The sequence below is a fragment of the Mycteria americana genome, chromosome 17, assembly GCF_035582795.1.
Source record: "Mycteria americana isolate JAX WOST 10 ecotype Jacksonville Zoo and Gardens chromosome 17, USCA_MyAme_1.0, whole genome shotgun sequence".
In the NCBI taxonomy this organism is placed as follows: domain Eukaryota; kingdom Metazoa; phylum Chordata; class Aves; order Ciconiiformes; family Ciconiidae; genus Mycteria; species Mycteria americana.
The window spans coordinates 2,639,185-2,658,587 of record NC_134381.1 but is presented as its reverse complement, the minus strand read 5'-3'; the positions used below and the strand labels follow the sequence as shown (position 1 = coordinate 2,658,587).

The 19,403-nt window shown below is 55.3% G+C and overlaps 1 protein-coding gene across 2 annotated transcripts in view; it reads left to right on the top strand.

Annotated features, from left to right (window-relative positions):
• The first annotated feature begins 2,055 nt into the window (after positions 1 to 2,055).
• RGS3 (regulator of G protein signaling 3) overlaps positions 2,056 to 19,403 on the top strand; it is an 87,245-nt gene continuing 69,897 nt past the window's right edge. The window contains exons 1-6 of one of the 2 annotated variants that reach the window (XM_075519469.1): positions 2,056 to 2,095; positions 6,898 to 7,050; positions 14,743 to 14,793; positions 17,155 to 17,213; positions 17,901 to 17,995; positions 18,885 to 18,953. In XM_075519469.1, coding sequence (XP_075375584.1) covers positions 2,056 to 2,095; positions 6,898 to 7,050; positions 14,743 to 14,793; positions 17,155 to 17,213; positions 17,901 to 17,995; positions 18,885 to 18,953 — 467 coding nt within the window. Of the gene's footprint in view, positions 2,096 to 6,897; positions 7,051 to 8,490; positions 8,576 to 14,742; positions 14,794 to 17,154; positions 17,214 to 17,900; positions 17,996 to 18,884; positions 18,954 to 19,403 lie in introns of those variants that run through there. The other variant, XM_075519470.1, reaches the window with a different exon arrangement.

The window sequence follows — 19,403 nt, the reverse complement described above, 5'->3', positions numbered from 1 at the left end:
TTAACCTAGGATGTCTCCCTTACCAGCCGCAGGGCAGGCGAGGGAAGCAGCCAGGCAGTTTCTGCAGCCTGAGTGTTCAAGACAGGTGAAAATCTTCGAGAACTGAAAAGAAAAGAAGAGCTTCTCACTCTCCCTCCTGTTTCTCTGCTGTGTGCTGTCTCATAGAGAGGAGCTGATTTATGGAGTAGCTCTAATGCAGACCACAGCCTAGTCATAGCTGCCTTAGTCTGAACAGTTTCAGCTACAGTTTAGCCTTAGCAATAGAAAGGGGTTAGGGACAAGATGAACAATGTTTTCAGAGTTCAGCAAGCTTGGCCCTGCTGAAAGATGGGCACAGGAACAAGTAGCTGTGCACGCAGGCTGTTCTGTGCTCTGCATTCCTTGTGAGCAGCCGAGGAGGTTTGTAACAGCTCCTGCTCACATGGAGTTTGTTACAGATCCTTTGCCTGCCCTGGAAGTACTTGCTGTGCTTTAAGCCACAGGCATCCTGAGTTCTTATGGCAATGCCTCACCAGTGCAGAGGCCAAGAATCCCTGTGGGTTAGTCCCTTTGCATGTTAATTTTTTGGGGAAGGGGCAGAGAGAGAGATTTAGAAAAGGGATCAGCCGAAGAAGTTTGTTACCCAAAGCTATGGGTGAAAAATGCCAAACGTGTCAGGTCCTATGAAGATGCAAAGACAAGGTTCTTGTAAAACTCCGGACATCAGAGACTCTGATATCTCAGCAAAGCAGCAGTGCTGAGCTGAGTGCTGTGTTGGGATCCCGTGCTGGCTGTGGGAGACCCTGCAGAAGGGGATGGTTGGCTTTGTGCATTGGGCAGGAGCAGCTCACGAGGCATTTGCTAACATTGGGTCAATGCTAGTTTAATCCCCAGTGCCGCGTTCTCTCCCTGCTGGGAGGTGCAATTTTGCAGGAGCGTGGAGTCCCAGGTGCATCTGCCTTGAAAGCCTGCCTGTGGTGTGAGCAGGCAGAGCTGCAGTTTGGCAGAGGCAGCAGCAAAGGCCATGCTGGGCCACGGTGTGGGTGTTGCTGTGGGTGCTGCGGCTGGCTTGCGGATTTGGGCTCCAACAGGACGTGCAGACTCTGGGATGTGAGCAAAGAAGGTGCGGTGTTTCTAAAGATACCCTTGCAGCAGGAGAAACCTTTCTTGGGTCCCAGATTGGAAAAGAATTTAGTAATCAGCCAGTCTACATCTCTGTTGGGTTCCTCACTGGCATTTTTCAGGGAATGATTCAGCTGTGCTTGCTGCAGAGGTGGTGTCGGGGACCGGAGCACCCCAGCTGTGCCCTGCACTCAATGCTTGCTGTAGACCCTGGGGGAGAGGGGGCTGCAGCAATCCCGCCGCTGGGAAAGTGCTGATGTTGGTGTGTCTGCCCTGTACGGCAGGCTTCGCTAATCCCAGAAGTCTGCCCTCGGGATTGCCCAGAAATAGCCCAAACCCTTTCTGTTCCAATCCTCTTACCATCTGGGAAGCCAGGTAATTTTTCCCAGTCTGATTTAGTTTCTTTAGTTTCAAAGCCAGCTTGAACCTTGTGGGTTTTCTGTGTGTGTATGTTACCCTTTTGCCTGGAATAACTGTCTAAGCACGTGTTTGGATTTGAATATCCAGTCAAAGGCAGATCCTAGTGCTGGCAAACTGAAATTTGTGATGGAGAACTGTGTTAAATTTTAAAAGAAAGTCATTAACTCCCAAGCCAACCAGCTGAATGTGCAGTTTGCTGGAGACTCTAATAGAAATGCAGGTTAAGGTCAGTCCCCAGGGGTTTGAATGTTAAGAGGGAAGTTAGAAAGAGTCGGTACCTCGCTGTTGGGAGCCAGTAGAGAAAGGGGCTGTTGCATGCGCCACCGCCACCATCTCTTCCCGGCATGCAATTTAATTTGTAACTTCCTAGTACTAGAGCTCTGCTCCCTTGGGACGTTTATACACTGGCTTTTTTTCCCCCCTCCTTTACAGTGGTGCCAAGGTCAAAGGCTCGTGGCAGCTAAATCACAGCTTGAGCGTAGAACGCTGGTGCTTGGACATCGCTGGAGAGAGTGACCGTCCTGCGTGGGAGTCATGGAGCAGCTGGGAGAGCCAGGGCTCACGCGTGAGTGCTCAGATGATTTCTCCGCTTAGTTTGCTGCTCTGTCTCCTGGGTGAAGGATGGATTATGACTGTGCAGGTGCCTGGATATCACCACTGAACCAGATCCTGGCGCTTGGAGGAGATGAGGGACTTTATCTCCCACATATCCTTTGTGGGGTGTTGGAGATGCCCAGTTCCTTGTGGGATCATGTTTGACCTCGGGGCTCTCCGCAAGTACCTTGCGCTGCGGGATGGAGCAGACTTGAATCTGCTGGGTTTGAGAGTTAGGAGTGACTTTTGCAGACAGTGAGCCTCAAGCCCTCTGGGAGGAGGGTGTGGGGGACTCCCATGGCCTTGGAGTCCCACAGAGACTCTTCTTTAACTTTTCTATTTTTTTTTTTTTTTTAATTTTGAAAAACCCTATCTAAAGGGATTCTTTTACCCAAACCTGTGAGACTGCCTGCTTTAGAGAGACAGTGCGTTTTGTTACTGTCTTGTTTGTCTTTCCTTTTGCCTCCTAAAAGCACTTTGCAATACAGACATGGAGAGGGGAGGCTTTGTGTGAGCCTGGGGAGCTCCTAGGAGACAGGGTGGCATTTAAAACACCTCTCACCACTTGCTGCATGTGCTGGGGAGAGCTGCAGGCTTGGCGGTGCTGGAGAGGAACAACACAAGCTGTAGCACAAACCGTCATGGGGATGTGCAGTGAAGGAGATGGGGACCGAGGCTGGGCTGGTACACGCTCTGCTTGCATTAGCAGAGGTCCAGGATACCTGGGACTGCAGAGTGATAATTTGCTTGTTCCCTCAGTAGGACTGCTTGGTGTTGCGTGTCCTGTGGGTTGAGATGTGCTGTGCTGATCATTGATAGCTGGGGATGCTATGCACTGAAACATGCAATCCCAGACTGTTTATTTTTTCAGGAGCAAGTAAATTTGCTGGGATAAAGCTTTAATTTTGATGGGTGGCAGATGGAGATCACTGGGAATGTCAGCAAATGGATTCAGCTGAACAAATGAGGGAAAGAGTTTTTGATAAGCCTGAAGGGAGGAACATTTTGAAGTGCCTTAGAAATTACCCTGAGCAGCGCCCATCCCACCTGTGTGCTGGTTCCTGATTGTCCAGGACAATGCTCTGACACCATTTACCTGAGTCTGTGGTGCTCAGGCATCAACAGGGCTTCTGGGGGATGTGGCGAGGGATAGATGGATGTTGGGGACAGTGGCAGGGTCCTTCTTCAACCCTCCTGTCCAGGAGGTGACAGCAGGTGACTGTGACCCCAGCTAGTCTGGGGCCTCTCTTCTGGGGACCTTCATCTGCGATCTTGCTGTTAGACACAGCCGTAAGAGAGATGTTTTGAGCCTCTGTGAGGTTTCTCTGCAGATCCCAGGGCTGAGATGATGAGGGGTTCCCAGAACCTCCCTGTGGGGAAGAAGGGAGAGCTCTTGTAATATTCTGTAATATAAATACATGTGACTCAGTTGCTCTCCCAGGTTTGTTGCCAGTGCTGCCTGTGAAGACAGGGGATGAAGGTGAGGATGGGATGAAGAGGTTCATCCTCTCCCCAGCTCTGTGTCCAGAGCTCTCTTGCATGTCAGCAGATGTGGCTGGGATGCGGTAGAGGATGTGACACCTCCAGTTTCAGCTCGTTACAATTTGGATGAGCTCTGATGTTGGTGAGCTCTGCTGGAGCTGAAGGCTTCACTGCTGGGGAAAGCCAGACCTGCTCCGCTGGCTGTACCTGTGTCTACAAGGAGGGCACAGAGGGGATGTGTCTCTCAATGCTGGGGTGTGAATATCTCCTTGGGCAGCTGGGACAGGGAACCGCAGGATGTCGTGGCATAGGCTGCGTGCTTGGCCAGGTCGTCTCTTTGCTGGAGAGCCTGCGTATGGTGCAGGGATGTACTCCTGGCTGCTGGCAAAGGACCTGTTTCCTCTCTGGGGCTCCATGTTCCCCTCCTTGTGTTTCTGGGTTTTGTCGTCTGCATTACTCCCTACCTCACACGAAGCAGCTGTGCCAGATGTGGGAAGCCAGGTACTTGTTATGGGCAGAGATGCTTTTATCACAGAGCCCAAGAGCTGGAGCAGCCTTTCCCCTTCTGTGTCCACCATGCTCCACCAAACCTTGCCCTGAGCTTGCTGCTTCAAGTGCCTATTGGAGAGGCAGGAGCCAACAGCGCTGGCTTCCCCAGCTGCCTGTGGGTTACTGGGTCCTGAAGGATTCAGGGGCTCTGGAGGCTGCAGGGTAGCACTGGGAGCTATGGGGCCACCAGGTAGCCAAAAGAGTTTAGTTGGTGGCCCAGGCTTGCAGGATCTGGACCAGTGTCACCAGGCTGCATCTTCTGCTCCCCTCCCGTGCCTTCCCGTCGTCAGCCGTGCTGGGAAACAGGGATCCATCTTTAGCCTGTACTCAAATCCAGCAGTATTGTGAGAAAAGACAGATGTGTTGGAGCTGCTGAGCAACCAGAGGTTGTGGGAGCTCCTGGTGCTCTGGCTCTGCCTGTCCCACAGGTGTTTCTACTTGTCAAAATGTCCTGCACTGCTTGTGCATCCTCTGCATTTTGCTTAAGGCAGCAAAGGCCACTAGGCTGCTAAACAAACAAGCAGCAATTAAAGAATAAATCATGTCTTTGTTAGGGACCCCCTCTTTACCCTACCCTGAACTCTGGATCCCCGTGGCTGGAGACAGCGGGAGGCGAAGGGGGGCAGAGCTGGAGCCCTCTGGGCTCCCAGGCATCACTGCTGAAAGGCTGAGCAGCAGGAGGGCTGCTCAGCTGTGCTGAGAGCTCTCACCCATGCTTGTGCCTGGTGCCTCTTCCCTAGGCTGTGCAGTCCCCTGGGTGCAGAGGCTCCAGCAACGCGGCATCCATCGGGATGGAGCTGGGCGCTTTCCTGAGCGGGAAGGTGACTCTCGCAGCCTGAGTGGACTCAGCTCTGGACCTTTTTTGCTCCACTGATTGCTGAGCTGCATATCATACAACTTGCATCCCGGCTTGTGCCTCGCTGCCGCACTGTGTGAAGAAGGGATAAGGAGGCACCTGGCCCCTTTCCACCACGGGGCAGGAGCTTTGTGTGGGAGCTGCCAGCAGAAAGTCCTGCTAGAGCTTCACAGGCTCTAAATATCTTAGGAGGCAAGTAAAATAGCAAGTGGCATTAGCTGGTTGCTTAGCTGGGTGCCTTCTCAAGGCCCCTGCGGGTTGCCAAGGTTAGAGCTGAGCACTGTCGGGGGCAGGCAGCCCAAACAGAGCCATGCCCTTTGTCTGGAGGCCTTTGGAGACTGCTGGGTCATTATTTGTCTCTCCCCCGACGCCCAAAGGGGCTGTGACTTACTGCAGCGGTACAATAGGTGTCTGTTGGCAGTGATGGATTGGGCTGTCCAGAGAGCATCCCTCCTTCCTTCCCTCCCTTGCTTACTCTGTGTCCCTTCTGTTGCTTTTCCTGCAGTTTCAGGCAGTTTTGCTGGTGTAAATTCAGCTGAATCAAGCCAGTGCCCCTGTCAGAGAATAAGCCAAACTTTGGGGGAAAAGGCAGCTTTTCTAGTGAGCAAAGAGCCTTTCCAGGTTGCCTGCCTCTCTGTGCCGGGGCCCTTTGGCTATGGGCTGTGAAGATGGAGCTGGGGGGATGTTTTGGGGTACCTGAAGGCATTGGGCAGTGTGCGCTAGGTGCTGTATGTCCTGGTACACGCTGCCACATCATGGGGCTGAGTGGTGCATCCTGGCTCCAGAGGGCTCGATCTTGCGTCAGAATCACAGGTCGGGCTCTTTTGCTTTTGTGGATGGGGTGTGTGCGTGGCATGGCTCCATCACGGGATGAGGGATGCGGCTCTGCCCCGCTGCCCTCGCGAGGAAATTAACCTGTGACCCTGCAGCTCGGGCTGTGTTTGCCCTGGGTCTCCGTAAGGATAACATAAGACCGTTGTGCTGCACTAATCCTGCACTGCTCATCTCTGTGGAAGAAGCCTGGGCAGATGTTTCTGATCCTGAAGAGTTACTGGGCCGTGCTGGTTCCTCTGCTCTGTGCTGTGGCTGGGAGATCTCTCCACCAAGGCTCCCATTTCTGGGTCTATGCACTTTTGTCTCTATTGGCATGGGATCCCGTGGCAGGTTCCCGGGTGGTGGTTTGATGGCTGTGAGCGAGGAGGGGCGGACTGGGGCTGGTGTGCCATCTGCAGGATGCTGGCCACAAGGAAGCCATCCAATTCCTCCTTGTGCGGAGCCTCCCTGCTGCTCTGAGCCTAAGCACATCACCAGCTTGTGGGCTGGGGGCTGGATCTGAGCTGGACCTTTGCAAGACTGTCCTGAACACCCAGCAGTGGCAGGGCAGCGTCTCTAGTGTCCTGGAGAGCTGCTTACAGACTAATGAAGCCCTGACGGGGCTGGTCATCTGTTTTAAATATAATAAAATATAGCAGTGCTGAGCAGAGCCTCTGGGATGCACTTGGCGCGTGGCACGTAAAGGGCCATGGCCATGGCTGCAGCTGAGACGCGTGCCAGGGGTGACTCCCTCTGAACGTGGGTCTGTGTTCTGCGGTGACAGTGGATCTAGTGAATCGCCATCGCTCCTCTCCTTTCTGCACACAGGTGGGGCTGAGCAGTGGGGTGATGGTGTGGGGCAGATGTGCCGCACTGCCAGCACGTGCCAGGTTTGTCCAGAGCTGGCCAGGGGAAGCTCAGTGCAGGAGACCTGGCAGCATGGTATTCTGGGGAAGGCTGGGGCAAGGTGGAGACATACCCTTATGGCAGCTAAAACCAAGGGTACTGCAGAGCCTGTGATGTCCCCTGTGTCCCAGCTCCCCGTCCTGCCGTGTCCTGTTCTCATCTCCTCTTTTCTCTGGCAGGGACAGGGCAGAGTCCCCAGTTGCTGGTGCTGCAGCATCTGCCAGCCCTGACGAAGGGGCGATGCGGGGCTGTACGATTCCCCGTGCGGAAGCAGAGGGGACCATCGAAGAGCAGGAGGAAGATCAGCCGTGCACGAGTGAAGGGGAAAGGTAAGTGATGGGGGTGTGAGAGGGCCTGTGGGCCAGCCAGGGGCTCGGCTCTGGCCAGGAGTGTGTGGAGGGGCGGCCGTGGGGAGGAGTGGTGGGGGTGCGTGTCCAGCACCCTGGACTCTACAGGAGATCTTGTTCTTTTCTGTCCCAGAGAGGTCAATATATTTAGTATTACATCAGCTGGACGTGGGCTGGGAAATGGCGGTGCCTGCACAGCACTGACAGCAGCCATCCACGCTGGCAGCACATCTGCTCAGAGCCTGTGCTGGGCTGCACCCTTGTCTCTCCCGACCTTCACTTGTCAGGGCTGAGCTCTCCCACTGCCCACCTCTGCCTGGGCCCAGGGCAGCAGGACCTGTGAATCGGCCGCTTTCACCCAGAAAGCCCCTATGGGGCCGGGCCAGGCTCACCACGGGCCCGCCGTGCTGTTGTGGACCCTGCAGCCTCACAGCAGTGCCACGAGGAACCAAACTCATTGAGCGTAGCATTTCCTGCAGCATGGGGTGGTGTGGGAGCAGGTCCACTCTGCTGGGGACTCTCCTGGAGATCAGTCCCCCATGGGATCCTGCACTGTGGGGAGCGGGGCTGCGTGGATCCGTGGGTGGGAAGCAGGGAGTTCTGGGACAGCCCAGCCTTTGGGGAGGGTTGTTTGTTTTTTTTCCCAGAGAAATCATCTCCATCGTTCTTCCACACTTTGCAGAGCTCATGCTCAGCTCTGGGTGCCTCCCAGTAAGCTGTGGTGCAGCATCCGGAGCTGGTGGGTGCATCACCAGCTCCTGGGTGATGGAAAGGGCTGCTCTGGGGTCTTGCAGAGTGGTCCCATGAGCCTGGGGGGCTGCGTGCCTCTTTCCTTGTCATATGAGAGCCAAGCAGGTAACCCGTGCCCTGCCATCCCTCCCTTTCTTGGCTCACCCCCACAGACCGATTCTCCTGCATCCTTTCCTTGCCTGCAGTCATTTCCCCAAAGTGCTGTGAATGCTGCTGTCCCGGGTTGCTCCAGTGGGACAGTTCCCTGAACAGCTGAGCATGTGCTAGCAAACCCGATGGCGCTAACAGTCACGGGGATTACTTACAACCCGTCACACTGCAGAGGAGAGGAAATGTTGCAGGGTTTTCCCCTTTTCCCAGGAACTCATTCCGGTGGCCGTGGGACGGTGCTGGCGCGGGTCTCGGGTCCGCAGGGGAGGGCAGAGCGCTGCCCGCATCCTCGCATGTGGCTGTGGCGCGGGGCTCAGGCCTATTTGCTCAGACAGGTGCGGTCCCCATTCAAATCCGCGGGGCCAATGGGAGCTGCGCCGTTCAAACGTGCGGCGGTTGGTCGCGTGTCCCATGGAAACCCGGCTGCACGGCTGCCTGTCGCTCCCTGCTTAAACGGCTACTTGGCTTCCCCGGGCTAGGCAGGGCGGGCTCCGGTTACTGGCTAATTAGAGGTCTCCTGCCATGGAGCCCGGCAATGTCCACAGAGTCTCGCTCTGCACCCGCCAGGCTGACCCCCTGGGAGCTTCTTTCTACCTTACCACGTTTGGTAAGTGTTGAGCCTGCAGCTCCAGGGAGCAGGGGGTGCCCGGGGGATGTGGCCATGGCCCTGGCTGGTGCAGCACGGGGAGCCGCAGCAGGTCATGGCCGAAGCCCAGCATGGTAGGAATGGGCTGGAGAGCTGCTCCCTGAAGGCATTAACACTGAGCGGCAGCCTGCTCGCTTCTGCCTCGCTGAGCCGGAATAATACGTGGCTCCGTCAAGCTGGCGAACCGGGGAGCACCCTGAAACCAAGCTGCAGCCGCTGAGGCGAGCTGCAGCGGTCGGCCAGATGCCGAATACCCAGGTCATTTTGCCCCCCGGATGGGCACGAGCTGGGGTTGCTGCATAGGGCTGGCCAGAGCTGTGGCCCCCCCTTAGGGCAGAGCCCCAGTTTCCTTCTTTGCTCCTTGTGGGTCTCTGTGGCTGCCTCGGTTTTGCTGCATGGGCTTGAAGAAGCCCATGGGCAGTGGTGGCTCTGCTCTGCAGGCTGGAGCCGGCCCAGCGATGGCTGGGCTACGAGCCCTGTATACCAACCCTGTGAGCAGGTGAATTTGGCAGCAAATGTCATACGCAGAGGGAAGCTGGGTGCCCTTCCTGGGTGCCAATTTTTAAGCAGCAGTTTTCTTTCAAAGCTGCCGCTTGTTTTAGCGAGCAGGGCAGGCAATCGTGCAATGTGCTGTTGAAGAGGCTGCAGGGAAGCAGAGCGGGTTACATGAGTGGAGCAGGGCGTCCCTTCCCTGGGCAGCCAGGGATGCTGATCCTTCCCCCTTTTGGCTTGTAAGTGTCAAACTGCTGAGGACAGCCTGGAAGCTGAAATCCTCCTGTCTGTAGGACTTATGCATGCCAAATAACGTGAGTTTTGTGGTGCCTCTTGGCTCTGTGACCAAGTTCGGGCCAAGCATCATCTCTGCAGCCGCGGTTCCCTTCAGGGGCTGACCATCGCTGGCAAGACGTGGTGTTGCGTGCTCTGAGCAGGAGAGCAGTGGCAGGACAGGGCCAGCACTACCCTCTCCATGTGGGTGACCAAAGAGAGGGTCTCCAAAAGGGCTGGTGCCAGGGCCTGGCGTTGTAGATGGTGATCTCGGGGTGCTCTGCCTTGTGCCCATGGGGACCTTCTGCCCAGGCAGTTATCTGACACTGCTTTCCTCTGGTAAGAATCCCCCCTTGTGTGTGCACTGATGATTCTTGGCTGTCCCAGCCAGGGCAAAACCTGATTTTTCCTACAATAAAACAGAAAAGCATTTAAGGAGCAGAAATGCAAATCTTCCACTTGTCAGACATCATCAGTAAGGAACAGACTTTCCTGCCTGCTGGGTCTGCTCCCAAGGGACAACATTCATGTGTCCCCTCCCTTAGCCTGGCAAACTTCCCTCATGGGTGGGAACCTGTTTGATTACCATCTTGTGCTTGTTCATGCCTCGTTTTTCCTTCTTCTCCTTGTGCCAGCTTTGTTCATCAGCCTGAATTGCCTCCCCTGGCCCTGTGGGTCCAGATGGACGGGGCCTGGGCGCCCTCTCTGCTGCTGCCCTGCGAGCCCGGCTGAGCCCTGCTCTCTGTGATGGTGTGTGCACCCAGGAGCTACACGTGGGCCCTGTTGTGAGACAAGCTGTCTGCTCTTTTGTCTCCCTCTGGCCTTTCTCTGCACCTATTTTCATTTATAGTAACCTTTATCGAACACGGGTGACCTGGACAAGCTGTGTCAGGGCCTCTCTGCTGAAGCTCTTTCCTTTAGTTCATGTTAGGGATGTATCAAAAGAGATAAACTGCTCTTGGAGTGAGGTGGAAATGTAGCCCACGAGCTTGCCTTGACAGGGGTTGTGTTTCTGCCCACCCAGGTCTGGAGGAAGGTTACTGCTCTGCGCATCTGAGAAAATGCGACTGCTGCCACTGAGCTGGTCTGTCCAAGTGCAGATGTTGGTACAGCAAATCCCTTCCACCAGCTCAGGCTGGATCAGCTCTTTCCGACAGCACCTTCCCTCTCTGATCCTGGCCCCATACAAGCACTGGAACTGCTACAAAGCCAGCGAGTGCTTCCCCAGCATGAGCAGGCTGGGACCCCTTTGGGGTCAGACGGGCTGGCTGAGGCGTGCTGGGGTGTGCGATTTGTCCCTTCGTGTGCTTTGGAGACACTTGGGAGCAAATGCGTTAAGAGAGAAATGTCATCAGTTCCTCACGGGAAGGCGAGGACCCTTCCCACTGATACTGCCAAATCCTTTCTACTGGGGGCCAATTTGTGGTACTTCTGAAAAAGGCAAAACTGCCCATTTTCTCCCTGCTCTCCCCTCTTTGGTGCTGGTGTAGCTTGCGACGCAGGGGCCACGGCCACTGTCCCCGCACCAGAAGCATGCGATGCACGAGGCCACAGTCCTGTCCGACCCAGTCCCTCATTATGCAGAAGCCTTGTCCCCATGTGCTGCCCCGGGGGCTGAGCGGCCCCAGCCGTCCCCAGGGCTGGGCATAGAGCTTCCTCCCCCCGCATTACCCAGCACAAAAGCTTCCTTTCTCCTCCCCAGGGCCCATTCATTACTGGGCTGACTCCTCGTCATGCTTGGTTAGACGGGGGCATTTTGCTTTCGTGTTGTAACAGTTGTTACATGCTAATAGTGGAACAGCGAGAGGGTTCCCACAGCATCAGAGATCTGGAGATAGCAGAAGGGTTAAAGTCTTGGTCCAAAAGGCTGGGGTGGCATGATGAAACTGGGAGACAATATTCGCACTGCTGTAAATCGGTATTAGCTTCAGTAGAGCTGTCCTGACTTACCCCACCTGGCTCTTGTCTTTGCTTTCTTACCTTGCTCTCACTTGCACGTGCATGCCTTTATGTGCATGTATACATTTGCGCGCGTGCTCTCAAACATGCAGATGCACGTGTGGACACACATCTGAGCTGGAGAGAGATTTGAAAATCTTCTGTCAATGTTTTTTTGAGTGAAAAATGAGGTATGAGTTCTCTGAATTGTGTCAGGTTAAACCATCCTGTAAGATATCCCCACCCCAGCAAACCTAAGCCCTTGGGTGCGTCTTTGTCAAAATGAAATGTTGGTTTTTAATTTGAAAGATGTTTAGATGTCTGTAAATGATGTGTCTGTAAGTGATGTTTACAAGTTTATTTCGTTTGTTGTGTTTTGTAAGGGGGAAAACAAGTGAAAATGGGATATTTTGCTTTGGGCTAAATGAAATGTTGTGCTAATGAAGCTTGCAATCTTTTGATTCTCCAGGAGCAGTGGGAAATGTTTGGTTTTGGGTTGATCCAGAACAATTACACAGATTTCAGACCCTGCATCGCCCCTAACATCTGCACATCATATCCAGACTGGCAGGCGGCAGCTCCCTGGGAACCCCCTTGGGAAGGCGTTGGGAGGGGCAGAGCCCCCTCCGGCAGTGCCCGACTGGGGCCAGCGAGCCGGGGGCTGGCAGCCGCTCTGCACCCCAGCAGCATTTCACCGAGACCCTGGCAAACGCCATCGGCTGAGTCTTTGTGCCAGTATCAGTGTTGTGGATAGATTTTAGGGCTGATGCAGAGTTGCTAGCGCATGGGAAAGTGAGTGTATAAGCGTAAGTCAGCTGGCAGAGCAGAGCTGCTGCCCTGGGACCCGTGCCCTTGCTCAGCAGGGGTTTACACGTGTGGCTCTCCCAGGCGCTGGCCTCCTGCGCAGGGTCTGTGACCGGTTGGGTTTTCAATGCTGGGAATCGGTTTCTGGCAGACAGGTCCAGGCAGTGCTGAAAATCGCAAATTGCAGCTCCAGATAAGAGGTGGGAGCTCGGGGATCTGGCATGGGCATTTCGAAAGGCAGGTTGGATCTGGAGCTGTGTAAGAGCTGGATTTTATTCAGGGCTCTGCTTCAGGGCGGGCCGCGAGCAGTGTATTCTTCTGCAGTTGTGGATGCTGTGTGGGCTGTTTGGACAGTGTTGTGGCTGTGGTGAGCAATGTGGCTTCTACAGTTGTGGACGCTGTGTGGGCTGTGAGCAGTGTATTCTTCTGCAGTTGTGGATACTGTATTTGCAGGTGGTGACTTTGCCTGTTGCCAGCCAAAGACGTGTTTGGGATGCTCCTTCCTTCGTTCTTTCTTTAGAAATAATCCTCCCATCTTGTCCCTGCACCTCTGCAGAGGGATTTCTGGACTCGGAGGCCTGCCTGAGCTCCCCCAGCCTTTGTACTTGGGTTTCAGCTGACCCCATCCCAAGTAGACAAGCTCATGAGCACAGAGGTTGGATCTGCCTGCGTAGTCCACGCTGCGAGCAATTCCCCAGGAGGATGCTTAGGCTGAGCTGAGTTACTCTGGTCGGCTCCCTGTGGAACCCTAGTCTGACACCTCCCTGGCTCCATCCTTCCCACCTCTTCTCTCTCTCCGAGTCCTCCCTTCCTCTCTCACCTTAGGTAGCTTAAAAGGCACTGATGGGTAGAAATGTTGCCCACTGGGCTGCTGTCTTGTACAGGCGGGCTCTGTAGCACCCATGGGGGACTGCTGAGTCCCACGGTGAGCTCTTGCTCCAGTGCCATGCAGTGCTGTGCCAGTCCACGCTGGGAGAAGGCTCCTCCTCAAGGGCTGCCTGTGGAGCGGGTTAGGTCCTGGGTCCTCCTCTAACAGGTCAGATCAATCTCCTGCTCCAAGAAAGATCCTGTCATTCTCTCCAGCCACCAGATCCTGGCACTTTGAGCTCTCTTTCTCTTCTGTTTTATTCTTTGCCCTGTCAAGGGGCAGAAGTGGACACCCCTGTGCTCTTATTAAGATCTGCTCTTTTGGCCTGTTAGTGACTTTGATCTCCTGACCGTGCTCCTCGCTCTGCTCACAGTGATGATGGGCAGCAGGTCCCCTGCAAGGCTCGGCAGGCCCGGCAGCGGGGAGCTGGGGCCCTGGGCAGGCAGGCTCTGCTTCCTGGCTCGGTGGATGGCTGTGGGTAAGCCAGTGCAGCGGGAGCAAGGGGGATCTCCATGCAGACCTGCTCCACAGTCATGTTTCTTTCGTGTAGCTCCTCAAGGCTCTCCCCTACCATCACCTCCTCAATCACAAGCTCTCGGTGCTGTGGTGCAGGGAGTCAGGCACTTCCCCGGAGGTGCTGTGTCGGTGGGAGCCAGGGGTCCCGCTTGCTCTGAGCTCCCCCCCACCCCCGGGCCCTGCAGCAGAGGGACTGCAGGGTGGTGGAGCATTGTTCTTCCCTGGGGCTTGGCTGCTCCCGGCCTCGTTGGCCACCTGACAGTTATTCAGTGTCAAAACACAACTGAAACCATTCTTGTTTAATCCTAGATTAAAGCAAGCATTGACTCCCGGTTTTAGGAGATTACCTGCCCGCTCACCAGGAAATGCAGGAGGCTGCAGTGTGGGTGCTCTTGCCGTGCTTCATTCTGGGGGGCTGGGTTTGTGCTGCAAGCAGTGCTGCGTTAGTCCTTGTTGCTGCGTCTTCGCTGCTCGATAGTGCTGGCGATACCAAACTGTTGCTGGATGTGGCAGTCAGCAAAGGGGTTTTTAAGGCTTTCCCGTTTCCCCAGAAGCACTCTGCACAGATGAGGCGTGCAGCAGGGCAAGCAGGGAGGAGGTGTGCGTGGAGCGAGGTCCCGCAGCAGCGGATGGATGAAAGCGGGTTAGTGCCATGGCCCGGGCTCCCCCAGCGGAGCCAGCCTTGGCTGACCCTGTGCCGGCATGTTCCTGCCACCAAAGGCGCCGGTTGTGCTTGGCGTTCGTCCAGGCCGTCTGCAGCTTGGCCCGCTGTCACCTTCTGCAGGGGTGACAGCCCCTTGCCCGCACAGAAGCTCAGGGGAGAGGCAAAGGGGAAGTTGAATCTGGGCTGGGGGGAGGATTTGAGCACGGTGCATCCCTCCGTTAAACAAGGGCTAATTCATCCCACAGCAACTGTTTCACCTTGGTGCTCCCGCTTCCCCTCTGCCATGGGCTCGTGCCTCCTGCCATCAGAGTTTAGTGCGTGCTGAGAAAAAAGTATTCGGGTTTTCCTGGAATGTTTTTGCATCTGGAGCCATAAGACTTTCTTGGTAGCAGAATGTTTCCTCCTACCTCTTTCCCCTTGGGTCCCTGAGCGATGCCCCCGTGCACAGGGGTGGGGAAGCAGGATGGGTTTGGCCCTGCGCAAGCCTCGGAGCTGTGGGGTCCCTCGCCGCCGAGTGCCGGGGCGGTGGGCGAACCCTGCCCCCTCCACCGTCTCTGCTCTCCTTTCCTCTAGGCCAGCTGAAGCTGTCCATCGAGGTGCGGGGCCGGATCCTGGTGCTGCACAGTGAGTATCTCCCTGGGACGCATGGCGAGGTGGCCCCAGAGCCACGGTGGGCTAGTGATGGGGACAGCATTTCCATGCCCTTTCTTCAAGCTCTTTGGAGGTTCATGGCAGCTGTCAGGAACAACTCTGTGGTAGAGTGGCATGACTGGGAGCTCTTTTGATTTAGAGGCCAAACTGAAATTTCTGGAGACCTTCATTTCTGGGTGACCACGGTGTGTTTTGCATCCACTTGTATACACTTTTTTCTTTAACTCCATGCGAAGAGAAAAAAGGCAAACGTAATTCGGAAAATAAAAATCTGAAATGCTTTGTCTCCACTGAAACGTCTTTTACATTGACCAAAACTATTTGCCACATTTGCCGGGATTTCCAAATCATTCCATTGCCTCCAAATGCTGCATTTTTTTAACACCAGCAATATTTCTTCAACAAAAGTATTTCACTTGGCCCAAGCTGGGGTTGCTGTCCCTCGAGCCGTGGCGTGTCCCACTGGGGACAAGAGATACTTTTCTTTCTCTGGGAACTCGGGCCTGGCCCCCACTGCTGGATACTGGTGCAGGAGAGCAATGCAGCACTTGGGACGCTGGCTCCATTGCAGCCATGAGGCAGGTCCTAGGGAACTGTGTCACTGCAGCTTTAATGGTGTTCATTAGAAAGGCCAATGAGAGTGTCAGAACTAGCTCTTTTCTTTAGGGAAAAACCTGTCTGGACACACTTGGGGGGCTCTTAGGATTGCTCCTGCAGTGAAGGATGTGTGTGTCCTGTTCTCCTGGCACAGAGCCCTTTCTAGTAGGGGCTTGTGAGGGCTTTATGATAAGTAAATGGTTAAAGAATCAAGGAAAAAACCAAGAGTCTGAAATGGTCAGAGTAAAAATTCCCTCCCGGTGAACAGAGCAGGCTGGTGGCTGCCCTGGATTTGGGCTCTGTAGGGTGAAACGGGAAAGCAGGGCCCTGGGCCTCCCAGTGCCTTTGGGGGTGGCCGTGCTTTGGGGGGGAAGGCACCCCCATCCCAGAGACCTTCGCAGCAGTGCAGGAGGGGATGGAAAAGGCTTTCTCTTGAGCAACGTCCCACCTTACAGCCCAGTCTCACCCCTGCCTGGATGTATGAAATGGGGGCAGAAGATGGCCTGAGCCTGGTGAGGCTGTAGGGACCGGCCGAGCCACACGCAGCCCCTGTTCTTCTCCACTTGGCAGCCACGACAGCTTGCTGCCCTTTTCTGGCTGTGTGGGCAAGCTTTGTAAAGAAACAACAGCAGGAAAATGTGGTGTGGTGTTTTGGTTTGTTTTTTTTTTTTTCCTTCTTTTTTTTTTCCTTCTCTCCCTCCAAGCTGTGTGTGGTTCTAAGGGTCCAGCACAGGCTTTACCCCAAATCCCTCCATCTGGAGCAGCCCAGCATGAGCTGGGTGCGAGCCACTGTCTCGTTCTGATGCCGTCTCCAAAAGAGGGTCTGGGAAGAGGGAAATGGTCCAGCAAAGAGGCAAAGGAGGCTCGAGGTCTGGGACCCGACATCCCACTGCACATGCTGGATGCTCAGGGTACTCAGTGTGGGCAGGAGGAGGCTGGGTGATGGGGGTTAATCCATCTTACTTTTCATTCTCCACCCCAACGTCTTTAAACACAAAGCAGGTCTGGCTGGAGGAGGAAGCTCTTGGTGCAGCCTGTCCTGGAGGAACCTTGCAAACCGCTTCGTGAAGCACCAGAGGGTCTTGCGGAACCCCTTTCCCTTTGCGAACTGGGGTTTCTGTTGGGCTGACCATGTTTATTGGGAGCACGTATCTGTCTCTGACAAAGGCAAAGTCAGTGCTGCCTTGCTGGCCTTGTCGGGAGGGAGCGACAGCCTGTCCTGGGCTATCCTCGTTCCGACAGCCTGTCCTGGGCTATCCAGACTCTGCTGCACATCTGTTGCCTCCAGCCACACGGCTGGGAAGCGTGGGGTTCCCAACTGTCGGCAGCGGTGCAATGCTGAGTCCCTGCTGGCGGGGCTGCCATCGGGATGCGGACGTTGATATTTAACTTAATGATACATTTGGCTCCAGGGCAGGGAGCCCAGAGCTGTGTGAAGTCAGACAAATTAAATGCAATTTGCCATCCGGACGCTGAACTGCATCTGCTGCCAACCTCACCCACAGACGCTCGTATTTATAGCATGGATATGTTAAAGAAAAAATACAATAAAACCCTTCCTCTGTTTGTGGGTGCCCAGTGAGACCAGGCTGCTGGAGAGGTGTGTGCAGGATCCTGTCAGGGTTGGAGATGGGTTCAGCCCCCCAAGGATGGGGCACCCCATGGTGCAGAGCGCCGTGGTGTAGGAAGATGCCTTCCCTGCCGCTTTGGGGCCTGACTGTTTCATTTCCTTTCCAGTCATGGAAGCAAAAGGTCTGATAGGAAAGGAGTACCAGATGTGCAACTCCTATGTGAAGGTGGGTTCTCCTGGGGCTTTGCTCAGGGAGCTTTGGCTTTCTTGGGGTTTTGGGGTTGGCTCTTCCAAGCATGCTCCGGGCTGCCTATTCCTTCCTTTTCCTTCTCTGTCCCCCTCTGGCTGAGCACCCACAGCGTACAGGGAGGTGGCTGGTCTCTTGTCCTGTGCTGGAGGGCTCATGGGTTTTGTTGGCATGGTGTCTGCGTGGAGCCAGAAAAGCAGAGGACAGGACCCTGCTAAGGGCTGTGTCAACCATTCATTGCAAGAGCATCCCGCTGGGTGCCCAAGGGCTGGTGGGGAGAAGTGTGTGGCCAGCACAGTGTGGCTGTGGGCTCTCCAGGAGGTCGCCTTGGCAGCCTGCTCCCACCGTGCACAGTGCAGGGAGCATCTCCCCTACAAGGGGGCTGCAAGTCAGAGACCAGCCAGCAACGTTTGTGTACATCAGTCCTTGATTCTTCTGCTCTTTTCCTTCCCTCCCCTGCCCCGAGGAGTTTTGTAATGCAATTACTTACGCATAGGGTAAAGTGATCTAAACCACCGGTTAGCACAGGCTCGGCTGGATGGTTGAGGCTTAGCCATCCATAAAAGTGGCTGTGCGGGTCTCCTGCCACTCAGCGGCAGAGCTGGCAGCTGTGTGCCAGTGCTTGCTTTGAGAGTGCTAACACGCTCCTTGTTTTCCTCTGTAAAGATGTCGATTGTGCCAGATGCTGACTGGAAATGCAGGCAAAAGACGAAGACTGTGCCAGACAGCAAAAATCCTGTCTTCCACGAGCACTTTCTTTTGTGAGTATGACAGGGCAGAGGTAGCTCTGACCCATCCGTCAGCGCCGTGTTCCCACTGAGCAGTGGGGGACCCACATGGCTGCTGTCCCGGGGTACCCTCTCGAAGCCAAGACCCCGTGTTTGCTTTTGCATTGTGATCTGCAATAAACACGCATCATGCATGAGCAGCTCTGCTGCTGAGATGAGGAGTGACAGACATTATTCTGCTGTTTTTATAGCTGAAATGCCTTGAACTTTTGGGCAGAGCTCTGTGGAGGCTCACAAAGCTGTCGGCACACAGCATGGCAGCGGCGCTCCCGCACGGGTGGACTTTCTTGCTGGGCAGGAGTTGGGCAAACACACTCCATTTCCTAGACCTTGCGCCTGCAATAGCATGGGCATCGGTATGAATGAGGAAGGTAGAAGGATTTCCTATAGCTGCAGCGTGTCTCTGCGTGGGAAGGGAGCTGTATGGCTCGCTGTGTTTCAGTAGAGCTTGTCCTTGCTAGCTAACCAGTCTGTGTCAGACCTCTGTCCCCATGCAGCATTTAATCTGGCACAGGATGGTTGTTTCAGAGCATGAAATGTGGCTTGTTCCTTGCGTTTGCCCTTTGTTGTTGGATGTGTGTCTTTCTGCAAGATTATTTTTCCCCTTAAACAACCTGAGCAGTGTCCCCAGCGCCTGCCTAGGGGTCACATCCCTTTGCAGTTGTCTGTCAGGAACGAGGGAATTAGTGCAACAGCGGCTCGTTTGAGGAGGTAACCACTTGGGGTGATGTTGCAGTGCTCTGTGCAGAGAATGGAGGAGAAGACCTGGCTCTGAGGAGGGCAAAGGGTCTCTGGCTGCGAGGGCAGCCCTTGCCGAGCGCTTCTGGGGGTGCTCACGGGCTGTCCCCTCTGCTTGTTACAGCCCGGTGCAAGAGGAGGATGAGCAGAAACGTCTCCTGGTTACAGTCTGGAACCGAGAGAGAAATTCCAGGTAAGGGGCTGCCAGCCTGCCATACAATCTCTTTCAAATGGGGCTGGCACGGCAGCAAACCTGCCATCTGCTCTGGCCACCCCATGTGAGCTCCTCCAGCGCCCTGGGCCTTGAGAGCTGGCCCTCGTGTCAGGGCTGCCCTGCATGAAGACTGCGGGCTGGTGCGGCGGGGGGGGCTGAGCAGCAGGGCTGGGACTGGGACCTGCTGTGGGGTGCCCCGGCCAGGGTCATCCTCCTGGGCAGCCCGTGCTGGTGAGCACCACGCCGCGTGCAGGCTGCCGGAGAGGAAATCCTGCCCTTGCTGCTCTCTGTCGGCATTGCTGCTGCTTGGTAGCCACCAGCGAGACCAGCGTTTAAAACGCCTGCAGCCACTCACGCCTGCATTGCTGGCTAAAGCCAAGTGGGGCCGGAGCCTGGCTCTGGGCTGGGGACCTTCCCTGCCTCTGGGGG